Genomic DNA, 12,804 nt, shown 5'->3' with positions numbered 1-12,804 from the left:
CACAGCACCCTAAATCCTGAGAGTGACTTGTTAGAGGTGGTGCTCACATGGCCCTGCCCTGGAAAAAAAGCTGCCCAAATCCAAGGCAGGAGCAGGAATATCCCAGGCAGAGGGACCTGTCCTCAGCAGGCTCTCAGCTGGTGGCACAGCCTGGCACAGGCACCCATGGATCCCCGAGCTCTGGGATGATTTCCCTGCTGTAATTACAGGCTGAGCGCCCCGAGCTCAGGATTACACACACGGGCAGGGCCAGGGCCTCGCCATTAAATCCAGGCACCAGCAGCAGGAAATCCTATTTGGATAACTGGATTTCAGGCACTGGATTAGCACTGCTTGGCTGGGCACGTTGGCAGGCTGAGCAGCACAGGCAGCACCAAGGAAAATTCAGAGCAGTGGGAAAGGAGGCTGGAATTGGTCAGGAATATCAAATCTAGGTACAAACACAGGAAAACTGGGACAGACTACTGGACAGGCAGGACTGGGAGAGATGTGGTCAGAGGTACCCAGGGGGGACAGGTAGCCCTGGGCTTGGCACTGCAGCTGGGATGAGGCTGAGAAATCTACCCAGGACTTCCAGCTGTACCCCAGGAAGGTGAGGGTGGCAGCTGGCCAAGGGATGGATCCATCCCTTCCAGGCTAAACCAGGTGATAGGCCAGGAAGTGCTGCCAGGCAAGGGGAGGTGAAGGTGTGACACTGCTGAGCTGGGAGAACCTGAGCTCTGTGACAGCTCTGTGACACTGTGCTGGGGTGGCTGAGGCTTGAGGCCACCTCTGACCCTGGCAGGCAGGAGGGCTCAGGTTGTGGCTGGCAGTGTCCAACTGCAGCCAGGGGCACTGGCATGGCTCCCAGGCTGGGATGGGCCATCTGGGGACACGCAGAGCTGGGTGACATTGGGCCCACAGCGCTGGGGCTGGGGAGGGACAGCAGAGCCAGGAATTGTGGGGATTATCTAGTGCAGGACCCTCCTTGGGTCACACTTCCAGGAGACCTCACAGAGCCTGCTCAGCATGGCCAGGTGGGATGGGGATGGGATGGGATGTGATCCATGGGATGGGATGGGATGGGATGGGATGGGATGGGATGGGATGGGATGGGATGGGATGGGATGGGATGGGATGGGATGGGATGGGGATGGGATGGGGATGGGATGGGATGGGATGGGATGGGATGGGATGGGATGGGATGGGATGGGATGGGATGGGATGGGATGGGATGGGATGGGATGGGGATGGGATGGGATGGGATGGGATCCATGGGATGGGATCCATGGGATGGGATGGGATCCATGGGATGGGATCCATGGGATGGGATCCATGGGATGGGATCCATGGGATGGGATGGGACAAGAGGTGCCATCCTGCCTCAAGCCAGCGCTCCACAGGTGTCTGACAAGTCTGGGTACCCACTGCCAGGGAGGGCTTTGTCCACCCCTGGGTGTCCTGCAAGGAGCTGGTGGCAGAGCCTGGCACCACTGCAGCAACTGCTCCAAACCTGGGGACAAAGGGCCAAGCCAATCCAGTCAAACCTGTGACCCATCCCTACCTTGTCACCCAGCCCAGAGCACCGAGTGCCACATTCCAGTCCTTCCTTGGACACCCAGGGGTGGGGACTCCACCACCACCATGTCCCCCGCCCATTTCTGGGAGAAGAGCCCCGGGAAGGCTCGGGGAGGTGCCCCCAGCAGGACGGCAGCAGCAGGAGCAGCCCCAGGGCTCACCTGCTCGCAGAGGGAGCGGAAGCCCAGCTCCTCCAGGCGGTCCAGCTCGAAGGTCTCCCCCAGCAGGGGGTTGAATGGCTTTGCAGTGCGGTGGACGGTGGTGGAGTAGGAGGACACGGAGAAGGCGGCCACAAAGCACATCTGCTCCGTGGAGCTCTCACACTTCACTGCCTTGTCCAGCAGCTCGTGGTACTCCAGGTCCTCCGTGAGCCGCTGCAGCATGGACAGGGGCTCGTTGAAGTTCACCTGCAGGGGAACAGGGTGGGGTTAAGAAAGCAGGGAGAGATCCCCAAGAGGCACCTCCAAGCCCAAAGGGAATGGAATATGTGCTCTGCTCCCTGATCTGTGCCAGGCAGCGCCAAGGTTCGGGGTGTGGGGGAGCCAACAGCCCCGGGGGATGATCAGGGATCAGCCCAGGTATCACCCTGACCCCAAAACGAGCCTCAACAGTGAGATCAGCCCCTTCCCAGGCAGCATCCCTCTGGCCACAGGACAGGGATGTGCTGCTCCCCAGCCTGCCCTCATCACCTCCATCCCTGTGTGCCAGGGGACCCAGCTGCCCAGAAAACCTGGAAAAGCCCCATTTCGGGGTCTCCATGCTCCTGGGACTCCAACACCTCTATTTTTCACTCTGAAAATACTGAAACTAAAAAATAATTGAAAGCAAGACGGAGCCACAAAAGGTCTTCTGCCTTCTTAGTTTCATTTCAAAACAAAGAAATATATTTTAAGAGGAGCAGATGGCTGAAGAACCACTTCTGTAAGCCAAGTTAAATATTTCATAGTAGAAAAAACAAACTCCAGATTCCAGGATTTAGCTTTTTTTAGATTTTCCACTCAGGGATTTAGCCTGCAAGTGGCAGGGATCTTACAGCATCAGAGAAAGAGGGAGCTGGGGAGAAAGAGCAGCATCAAATCCACATAAAGAGCAAATCACTTGGGATAATTCTCGGGAAAGATGCAGAGAACAAAGCCACCAGCTGCATCCTCAGCTCTGCTCAGGCAACAGGGAGCAAAAGCCTTTCATGGGGGAAGAAGATGAATCCACCCAAATTCCTGCAACTGTTTTTCTCCTCTTCAGTGCTGCAGGTTTGTTCATTCAGAAGGAGAATCAAGGAGCTGTTTGCACAAGGGGTTTGTCAGTGCATCACATCCCCAGGAAGGGGATGGGTCTCACAAGACCTCAGAGAACCTCAAAAATGCTTTAATTATTCAGGAATCTCCCCAAAGAATGTCCACATGCAGCTGAGCTTGTGGGGTGGATCCTGGTGCATCTCTGGCAGGATCTTCCTTCTCATTTCATAGGGACTGTGGGATCCTTCAAGATTTCACAGAATCCTGGAATGGTCTGGGCTGGAAGTGACCTTAAAGCTCATCCAGTGCCACCCCTGCCATGGCAGGGACACCTCCCACTGTCCCAGGCTGCTCCCAGCCCCAATGTCCAGCCTGGCCTTGGGCACTGCCAGGGATCCAGGGGCAGCCCCAGCTGCTCTGGGCACCTGTGCCAGGGCCTCAGACCCTCATGGGGACATTTTTTTCTTGTATTTAATCTAAACCTCCTCTCTTCCACCCTGCCCTCAGGTTTGGACTCAAGCAGCTCCCAGGATGATTTGATTGATAGGAGAAGTATAAAATTCTCTCTCCAGGCACCAGCAGCTGTTGGGGTTTCACATCCTGAGCTTATTCCTGTGCCCATCACACCGTGATCTGCTGCTGCTGCAGAACTGGATGGTGCTGGGCTGTCCATCCCAGCTGGAAATAGCACAAGGAAGAGACAGCTCATCACTCTCAGGCAGAGCTCTGAGCACTCATTCAGGCTCTGTTTGAAGAGACAGAGCACAACCAATTCAGCATCCCAGCCCCTGGAATGTGCTCCCTCTGCTCTTTACCCAGCAGAGGATGGACCATGAATATGGCTCTGTGCAGCCCATGTGGGGGCTGTTCCACACACACCCCCCAGCAAACCCATTCTGGCCATCACAGGGAGCCTTTGCCTGAACCAGCAGCACCCAAAACCTGCCCCCAGCACCTCCTTCACCAAAAAGCTGCTCTCTGTAAGGAAGAAGAGGCTCTCTGAGCCCCTGGGGTGGAACCCAGCCCTGCCATGGTTGGTGCAGGTGGGGCTGAGCCTTGGTGTCCTGTCCTGGATCACAGGGGGGAAAACATCACCAGCAGCAGGGTCCCTCCTTCATGAATCCCATGGATTCACAGTGTCCTGCTCCCCTCCCTGCCTCTGCAGCAGCTGGATATGCAGGGACACTCAGGCAATGTCCCCTCTGCTCCAGCTTGGCCAGGAGCAGGGATGTGCTGGAGCCAGTCCAGAGGAGGCACCAGAGAAGCTCTGAGGGCTGGAGCTGCTCTGGAGCCAGGCTGGGAGAGCTGGGGGTGCTCACTTGGAGAGGAGAAGGCTCCAGGGACACCTCAGAGCCCCTTGCAGGGCCTAAAGGGGCTCCAGGAGAGCTGGAGAGGGACTGGGGACAAGGGATAGAGGGACAGGACACAGGGAATGGCTGCCACTGCCAGAGGGCAGGGCTGGATGGGATATTGGGAATTGGGAATTGTTCCCTGGCAGGGTGGGCAGGCCCTGGCACAGGTGCCCAGAGCAGCTGGGGCTGCCCCTGGATCCCTGGCAGTGCCCAAGGCCAGGCTGGACACTGGGGCTGGAGCAGCCTGGGACAGTGGGAGGTGTCCCTGCCATGGCAGGGGTGGCACTGGATGGACTTTAGGGTCCCTTCCCACCCAAACCATTCCACAATTCCATGATGAGCATGCAGCAGCTACCAGCACAAAATCCACTCCCTGGTGATGATCTCCTGTCCCTGCTTGGGGCTGCTGTGCCACCACAGCATCAGCAGGACCATCCAGGGCTGTAACCCAAAGCTCTGCACAGCCAAGAGCTGCCCAAATCCACCCCTGTGCCAGCTCTGGTGCCAGGGACACTCACAGGCATGGGGATCTTGGAGAGCTCCTTGCCAATGCAGTTCTTCATGATGCTCCAGAGGTTAAGGCTGTAGTTGGGTTTGTCAGGAATTCGAGTCCTTCTCCTCTTCCTTGGCAGGAGATCTTTGCCCATGGACTCATTGTAGCTGCTTTGATTTGAGCTCTCAAACACCTGCAGAAGCAACAGAAGGAACTCAGGTGTAAGCTGGACCCAAACCAGACCCAGCATCTCCCAGGAACAGCAACCACAGCCCAGGAGACCCCTGAGGAGCACTGCTGGAAGCCTGTTCTCCAGGGAAATATGGGTACAACTGTCCCCCAACACCCTCCTGTTTCCCTCAGGAGAATGTTTAGGGTGCTGAGGAGAATGTTTAGGGTGCTGATGCCTGCTGACATCTGTGACTCGCAGAGGAACCACCACAGAGCACCTGGACCCAGATGCAGGGTCCATTCACAGCCATCCCCTCTGCCCTGGTTCCACCCCAGCAGCACCACCCTTCCCACCTGCCCAGCCCACTCACACTGTCCTCCAGGTTCCAGTCCTCGGGGTGGCCCTCGCTGGCCCCGCTCAGGTTGCTGCCCGAACGCCTGCAGGGAGGAACAGCAGTGGGGAGCACAGGGCAAGGAACCCCAGGGTTGTGCAGCACCCCCAGAGCATCTCCTGAACCCCCCCAGGGACTGCCAGGAAGGAACTGGGGTGACAGAGGCTGTGCACAGGTGTTAGGAGGGGATTCTAAAGACAGGATGCTCAGGAAGGGATTCTCAGCCACAGCCCTGGGGGCACAGAGATTCTGCTTTTGTCACCAAGCCCAGTGATGTGACCATGGGTCAGACCACAGGCTCCTCCAGCCCAGGTGTCCATGGAGGAGTAAGAGCAGGTGACAGCAGACAGAGGGCAGGGTTTAATGGGACACTGGGAACAAATTCTTCCCTGTGAGGGTGGGGAGGCGCTGGCACAGGGTGCCCACAGAAGCTGTGACTGCCCCATCCCTGGCAGTGCCCAAGGCCAGGATAGAGGGGCTTGGAGCAACTTGGAATAGTGGAAAGTGCCCATGCCCACGACAAAGGGTGGAATGAGAGGAGCTTTAAGGCTCCTTCCAGCCCCACCCATCCCACGATTCCATGGTTCTGTCAAGGCAAGGAGCTCCCTGTCTCTGCCCAACAGTCCGAGGGATTTCCCTCCAAGTCCCTGCTGCCATCAGCTGAGGGGCAGAGGACTCAGCTCTCCCACAGCGCTGCCTGACACTGCCCTTCCTCACCTGCTTCACTACAGCTGGGGGCCACCCTCAGCCTTGCTCCAGGAATGCAGGAGCAGCCGGACACAGGATGGACCTCTGGACAGAGGCTGGGGAAGTTCTGGAGGACATGCCCTGAGAATGACCCCGTGGGAGGGGCTGCTGCAGGAACACCGGCTCTTCCCAGCCCTCCCCGCATTCCCGGGCAGGCAGGGGCGGTACCTGTGGTGCTTGGGGTCTGCAGTTACTGTGATAAAAGCTGGTGCGTCCTCCATGGCATCGAAGTACTCGGTCTCCTCATCTTCATCACTGGCCTCTCCTTTGGCAGACTGCACACTCCCTGCTGGCACGGAGGCTTTGAGACAGAGGCCACCGCGGGATCTGTCCCCAGAGCCCCCACTGTGTCCCCTCACAGCCTGACCCCCCCTGCATCCCGCTCCACACCCCGAGGATGCTGTACCGATTTCCAGCTCCTCGAAGCCAGGATGTGCCCTGCTCCCCAAGCCGGGCACACAAAGCCGTGCTCGGGAGCAGCCCCGAAAATGTCCCCAGGCTGCCTGAGGTGACACGGCCGTGCCCAACCCCCGCCTGGTGTGGCTCCGCTCCAGCACCGCCCCGTCCGCCGGGAAATCCGGTTTGGATTAAAGCAGGAAAAACAAATCCCGTGTTTGAGGTGATGCTGGAGAGGGTTCCCAGCCCCACATTCCCAAACACCATTCCCAAACACCGTTCCCAAACACCATTCCTAAACACCATTCCCAAACACCGTTCCCAAACACCATTCCCAAACACCAAACACCATTCCCAAACACCGTTCCCAAACACCATTCCCAAACACCGTTCCCAAACACCAAACACCATTCCCAAACACCATTCCCAAACACCGTTCCCAAACACTGTTCCCAAACACTGTTCCCAAACACCAAACACCATTCCCAAACACCGTTCCTAAACACTATTCCCAAACACCGTTCCCAAACACCATTCCCAAACACCGTTCCCAAACACCGTTCCTAAACACTATTCCCAAACACCATTCCCAAACACCATTCCCAAACACCATTCCCAAACACCAAACACCATTCCCAAACACCATTCCCAAACACCATTCCCAAACACCGTTCCCAAACACCAAACACCATTCCCAAACACCGTTCCCAAACACCGTTCCTAAACACCATTCCCAAACACCGTTCCCAAACACCATTCCCAAACACCGTTCCCAAACACCATTCCCAAACACCATTCCCAAACACTGTTCCCAAACACCGTTCCGCTGTGCCAGGACGGATCCATGGCTGCGGCACCCGATTCCCAGGGCAGTTTCCCTGCTCCTGCGCCATCCCGGACAATCCCATTCCCTGCCTCATTCCCGCTCTCCAGAGGAGCTGTGTCACCACCCCAGGTGGATTTGTGCCTGTCCCTGCAGCCATTTCCCCCAGCTGCCCCTCAGAATTGTTTTGGCTGCTGGACCCTCTGAGGACATCAAGCCCCAGGCCACACCAACCCATGTCCCCAGGTGCCACATCCACACAGCTGTTAAATCCCCCCAGGGATGGGGACATGGCTAAACAACCCTTTCCAGGAAGAAATATTCCCCAATATCCAAACTAAACCTCCCCTGAGGCCACAGGGGAACGAGGGCAGTGCCTGGCACCACCATCCCCCCCACCTCCAGCAGCCACTGCTCTCTCCCTCGGGTCTGTAATTCCTTTAAAAGTAAGATCAGGCACTATGAGCAGTGTTTGTGGCTGTAACTAACGCTGCCCTGGGGGAAGGACATTTGGCAGGAATCTGCAAAGCTGTTGGATCTTATTGCAAACCAGCCCTGGCTGTTCCACTGCCACCCCACACAGCCAACTCAGCAGTGCCAGGGGACCCTGAACCTTTTCCTAGTGCCATGGCTGCCCTCCAGCACCCAGAGATGTGCCCACCAGTAAGGGTTAAAGCACCCAAAACAGCCTGGAATAGCATGAGTGAGCTGGGGACACAGCCCTCTCTGCATCTGAATCTTGGGGACATCCAAGTCCCTAAGCAAGGACAATTAGGAATAATTATGGTGTAATGGGAACCATTTAGAAAAATACCATGGGGATACAGGGCATTGCCTTGGGCACCCTTCCTATTGCTGGCAGCTCGCTGGGAGCAGCCAGGCAGAATGCCCTGATCCATCCCAGGGGTCCCTAAACAGCCCTGTCCCATCCCATGGGTCCCTGAACAGCCCTGTCCCATCCCATGGGTCCCTGAACAGCCCTGTCCCATCCCAGGATCCCCTAACAGCCCTGTCCCACCCCAGGGATCCCCTAACAGCCCTGTCCCACCCCAGGGATCCCCTAACAGCCCTGTCCCACCCCAGGGATCCCCTAACAGCCCTGTCCCATCCTGGGGATCCCTGAACAGCCCTGTCCCATTTCAGGATCCCCTAATATCCCTGCCCCATCCCAGGATCCCCTAACATCCCTGTCCCATCCCACGGACCCCCTGAGCAGCCCTGTCTCATCCTAGGATCCCTGAGCAGCCCTGTCCCCTCCCAGCACTTTGAGCAGCCCTGTCTCATCCTAGTCCCCGAGCAGCCCTGTCCCATTTCGGGATCCCCTAACAGCCCTGTCCCATATAGGGATCCCTGAGCATCCCTGTCCCCTCCCAGGAACCCCTAACACCCCTGTCCCATCCCAGGATCCCCTAACAGCCCTGTCGCATCCCAAGGACCCCCTGAGCAGCCCTGTCTCATCCTAGGATCCCTGAGCAGCCCTGTCCCCTCTCAGCACTCTGAGCAGCCCTGTCTCATCCTAGTCCCCAAGCATCCCTGTCCCCTCCTAGGATCCCCTAACATCCCTGTCCCATTTCAGGATCCCCTAACAGCCCTGTCCCATTTCAGGATCCCCTAACAGCCCTGTCCCATTTCAGGATCCCCTAACAGCCCTGTTCCATTTCAGGGATCCCCTAACAGCCCTGTTCCATTTCAGGGATCCCCAGGCAGCTGTGTTGCATGCCAGGATCCCTAAGCAGCCCTGTCCCATCCCAGGAACCCCTAACAGCCCTGTCTCATCCTAGGACCCCTGAGCAGCCCTGTCCCCTCCCAGCACTCCAAGCAGCCCTGTTTCATCCTAGTCCCTGAGCATCCCTGTCCCATTCCAGGATCCCCTAACATCCCTGTCCCATCCTGGGGATCCCCTAACAGCCCTGTCCCATATAGGGATCCCTGAGCATCGCTGTCCCCTCCCAGGATCCCCTAACAGCCCTGTCCCTGCCAGCCCCTCTCGCAGCCCCAGGCTGTTGCTCACCCTTGGCGGCGCTGGCGCTGCTGGCAGTGCCCGTGGCCAGGCCGGGTGCCCCGCGGCAGGCTCGCTCCAAGCTGTTGTGCTGCTTGGCTAGCTGCTCGATGGTCTCCTCCAGGCGGATCCGCTGCTCCCGCTCATGCTGCAGCAGCCGCTGCCATTTCCGGCTGTGGCTCTCAGCTAAATCCAGGAAATCACGGCAGGCCTGCACAGGAAGGGACAGCTCAGCCAGGGGTGTCCCAGCACACAGGGATAGCTCAGCCAGGGGTGTCCCAGCACACAGGGACAGCTCAGCCAGGGGTGTCCCAGCACACAGGGACAGCTCAGCCAGGGGTGTCCCCCAGCACACGGGGACAGCTCAGCCAGGGGTGTCCCAGCACACGGGGACAGCTCAGCCAGGGGTGTCCCAGCACACGGGGACAGCTCAGCCAGGGGTGTCCCAGCACACGGGTGTGACCATGGTCACAAGGGGTTTCAGGATGAAGAAGAGACGAGAATGTTGACTCTATGATCAGAAGGCTTGATTTATTATTTTATGATATATGCTACATTAAGACTATACTAAAAAGAAATAGAAAGGAAAAGGTTTCTTCAGAAGCTAGCTAAGCTAAGAATAGACAAGAATGAATAACAAAGATCTGTGTCTCAGACAGAGAGCAAGAGCCAGCTCTGCCATGAGTGGTCAGGAAATCCAAACATCTACAGGAGACCAATCACAGGTCTACCTGTTGCATTCCACAGCAGCAGATAACCATTGTTTACTTTTGGTTGCTGAAACTGCAGCTTCTCACAAGGAAAAATCCTAAGAAAGGATTTTTCATGAAAGATGTCTGCGACACACGGGGACAGCTCAGCCAGGAGTGTCCCAGCACACAGGGATTGTGATGATGTTCACAGGGATCTTAGGATGAGGGAAGAGACGAGGATCTGACTCCATGTTTCAGAAGGTTTGATTTATTATTTTATGATATATATTAAAACTATATTAAAAGAATAGAAGAAAGGATTTCATCAGAAGGCTGGCTAAGAATAGAATAGAAAGAATGATAACAAAGGTTTGTGGCTCGGACTCTCTGTCTGAGCCAGCTGGGCTGTGATTGGCCATTAATTAGAAACAACTAACATGGGCCAATCAAAGATCTACTTGTTGCATTCCACAGCAGCAGATAATCAATGTTTACATTTTGTTCTTGAGGCCTCTCAGCTTCTCAGGAGAAAAAATCCTAAGGACAGGATTTTTCATAAAAGATGTCTGTGACAGGGGACAGCTCAGCCAGGGGTGTCCCAGCACATGGGGACCCCAGGCTGGCTCCCCCACACCCCCTCCTGCTCCTCTCCCAGGAGCAGGGTTTTACCAACTCCCAGGGCTGTGCTCCGTCCCCTCATCCACCCCAAGGAGGTGGCTGCAACACGGACAGCTGGCCATGGCAGCCTGGCCTGCCAGAGCCTGCCCACAGCCTGTCCCTGTCCCTGTCCCTGTCCCTGTCCCTGTCCCCATCCCTGAGCCTGCTGTGCTCCTCACGAGCTCTCACAGCCCTCAACCAAGCCCAGAGGTCTTGAGTGGCACCTTCATGACCAAATTCAGCAAATAAGGAGAAGCTGGATGGGACAGTGGTCCCTGGGGTGACAGCCAAGGGACAGCCAGGAGAGGATCATAGAATCGTGGAACAGTTTGGGCTGGAAGGGACCTAAAGATCATCCAGCTCCACGGGCAGGGACACCTTCCACTAGCCCAGGTTGCTCCAAGCCCCACCCAGCCTGGCCTTGGACACATTCAGGCAGCCACAGCTGCTCTGGGCTACTCAAGTCAGGAGCCAACAATCCCTGTGCTCCAGGAAGGCAGAGAGGAAGGATACCCAGCTCCTCCCCAGAGCTGCACAGCCCAGGACACAGCACAGGGCCTGGTCCCTGCAACACATCCACCATGGCCAGAACCCCCATTCCCCTCCCCAACGAGCCCAGGGGACCCCCCAGCCATGGGGATCCCACAGACACACAGGGCACCGGGCAGGAGGGCTCAGGGAGTGCTCCAAGCTTTGCAGTACACACAGCATCCATCCTGTGCCACCAGGCAGGGGACAGCTGGGACACCACAACCCAGGCTGGCAGGAGAACTCCTTGGCACCAACCCCCCTCCCAAAGCCCCCCAGGACTGGCATCAGCCAGCCCAGCTGTGCTGCACTCCCAGCAGGAGCTGTCCGGGAGCAGGACATCAGCCCAGGGCCGGGACACGGGGACACTGCTGGCTGTCCCACACTGCCACATCCCACACAATGGCCTCACAGGACAGCCAGGCCCTCACAGCTCTATTTTTAGGTTATTTTCTATTTTGGAGGAAACCCTGAGTTCCTTTGCCATCAGCGCCACGAGCAGCTGAGCACGGAGGCAGGGCTGCTCCTCCCGCCCCAAATCCCTGCCAGATGGGACACACTGAACTTCTTCTTATGTTTCAAAGTAGAGAAACAGCATTTTTATGTAAATTCTCCAGGAGCTGGCAGCGAGAAGGGAAATTAACTGTGCTTGTGCAATTCCTTGTCATACCAAGGGAGCCCAGTGGATAAATGCTAGCTGAAAAACTCAAACCTATTCAAAGGCATCCAGAGAGTTTTGGATGTCTGACAGACTACAACATTCCCAGGACTTGCTTATTTTCTGTTTCCAGCTATTTGGATTCCACAGATGATTCATCCAGCTCTTGGCTTGGTTACTCAGCATTTGGGCTGCAGGTGGCACCTGAGGATCGAGGTAACTCCTGGTCAAGCAGAAGATTCAGGGCTTCAGCTTCCACGACGTGCTCTGACTTTACCAGGATTTGTCCAAGAAAAGCTCCAATTCATCAGTTCTTCACCAAAGTTTTCCCTTGGATAGGAGCAGGATTTGAGACTTATCCAGGGAAAGAAGCTTTTCCTTTAAGGTTTTGCTTGACATACACCTGGAACATGGAGGGACCAGACCCTACATGTGTCCCCTCCTCCACACCTTTGATGCTTTTCCCACTGAAGGCAGGGAGGGCTCAGGGTCCTGTCCCCCCAGATTCCTGGCTGTGCTTCCATCTCACATGTGTTCAAAACTCTGGATCAGTTCTGGGACCCTCCTGACAGGAGAGACCTGGAGGGGCTGGAGCGTGGCCAGGCCAGGGAACGGAGCTGGGAAGGGGCTGGAGCCCCAGGAGAGGCTGAGGGAGCTGGGCAGGGGCTCAGCCTGGAGCAAAGGAGCCTCAGGGGGCCCTTGTGGCTCTGCACAGCTCCTGCCAGGAGGGGACAGCCGGGGGGTCGGGCTGTGCTCCAGGGAACAGGGACAGGAGCAGAGGGAACGGCCTCAGGCTGGGCCAGGGCAGGGGCAGGGTGGATTTTGGGAACATTTCTTCACTGAAAGGGTGGTCAGGCACTGGCACAGCTGCCCAGGGCAGTGCTAGATCCCCATCCCTGCAGAGACTTAACAGCCAGGTGGATGTGGCACTTTGGGACAGGGGGGCAGTGGTGGCCGTGGCAGCTGCTGGGGAATGGTTGATGCTCTCATAGGGCCAGACCAGACCCCACATTGTCTGGGTGATGTTTTCACCGCCTCCTCTGAAAACAATTCAGCTCCTCCCCACCCCAAAATCCTTCTGGGAGCCACCCGTGGCCCAAAGCC

General features: G+C 57.0%; 1 protein-coding gene across 5 annotated transcripts in view; it reads right to left on the bottom strand.

The window, feature by feature from the left end:
- OSBP2 (oxysterol binding protein 2) overlaps positions 1-12,804 on the bottom strand; it is a 102,121-nt gene that overhangs the window by 7,458 nt on the left and 81,859 nt on the right. For 3 of the 5 annotated variants that reach the window (XM_036393209.2, XM_036393211.2, XM_036393213.2), the window contains 5 exons: positions 9,178-9,376; positions 6,116-6,236; positions 5,180-5,246; positions 4,663-4,830; positions 1,719-1,964 (listed from right to left, as the gene is read on the bottom strand). In XM_036393209.2, coding sequence (XP_036249102.1) covers positions 1,719-1,964; positions 4,663-4,830; positions 5,180-5,246; positions 6,116-6,236; positions 9,178-9,376 — 801 coding nt within the window. The remainder of the gene's footprint in view (positions 1-1,718; positions 1,965-4,662; positions 4,831-5,179; positions 5,247-6,115; positions 6,237-9,177; positions 9,377-12,804) is intronic. The other 2 variants (XM_036393210.2, XM_036393212.2) reach the window with 1 other exon arrangement.

This window comes from Molothrus ater, chromosome 18 (assembly GCF_012460135.2).
Source record: "Molothrus ater isolate BHLD 08-10-18 breed brown headed cowbird chromosome 18, BPBGC_Mater_1.1, whole genome shotgun sequence".
NCBI lineage: Eukaryota > Metazoa > Chordata > Aves > Passeriformes > Icteridae > Molothrus > Molothrus ater.
This window is presented reverse-complemented; position numbering and strand designations above follow the sequence as displayed.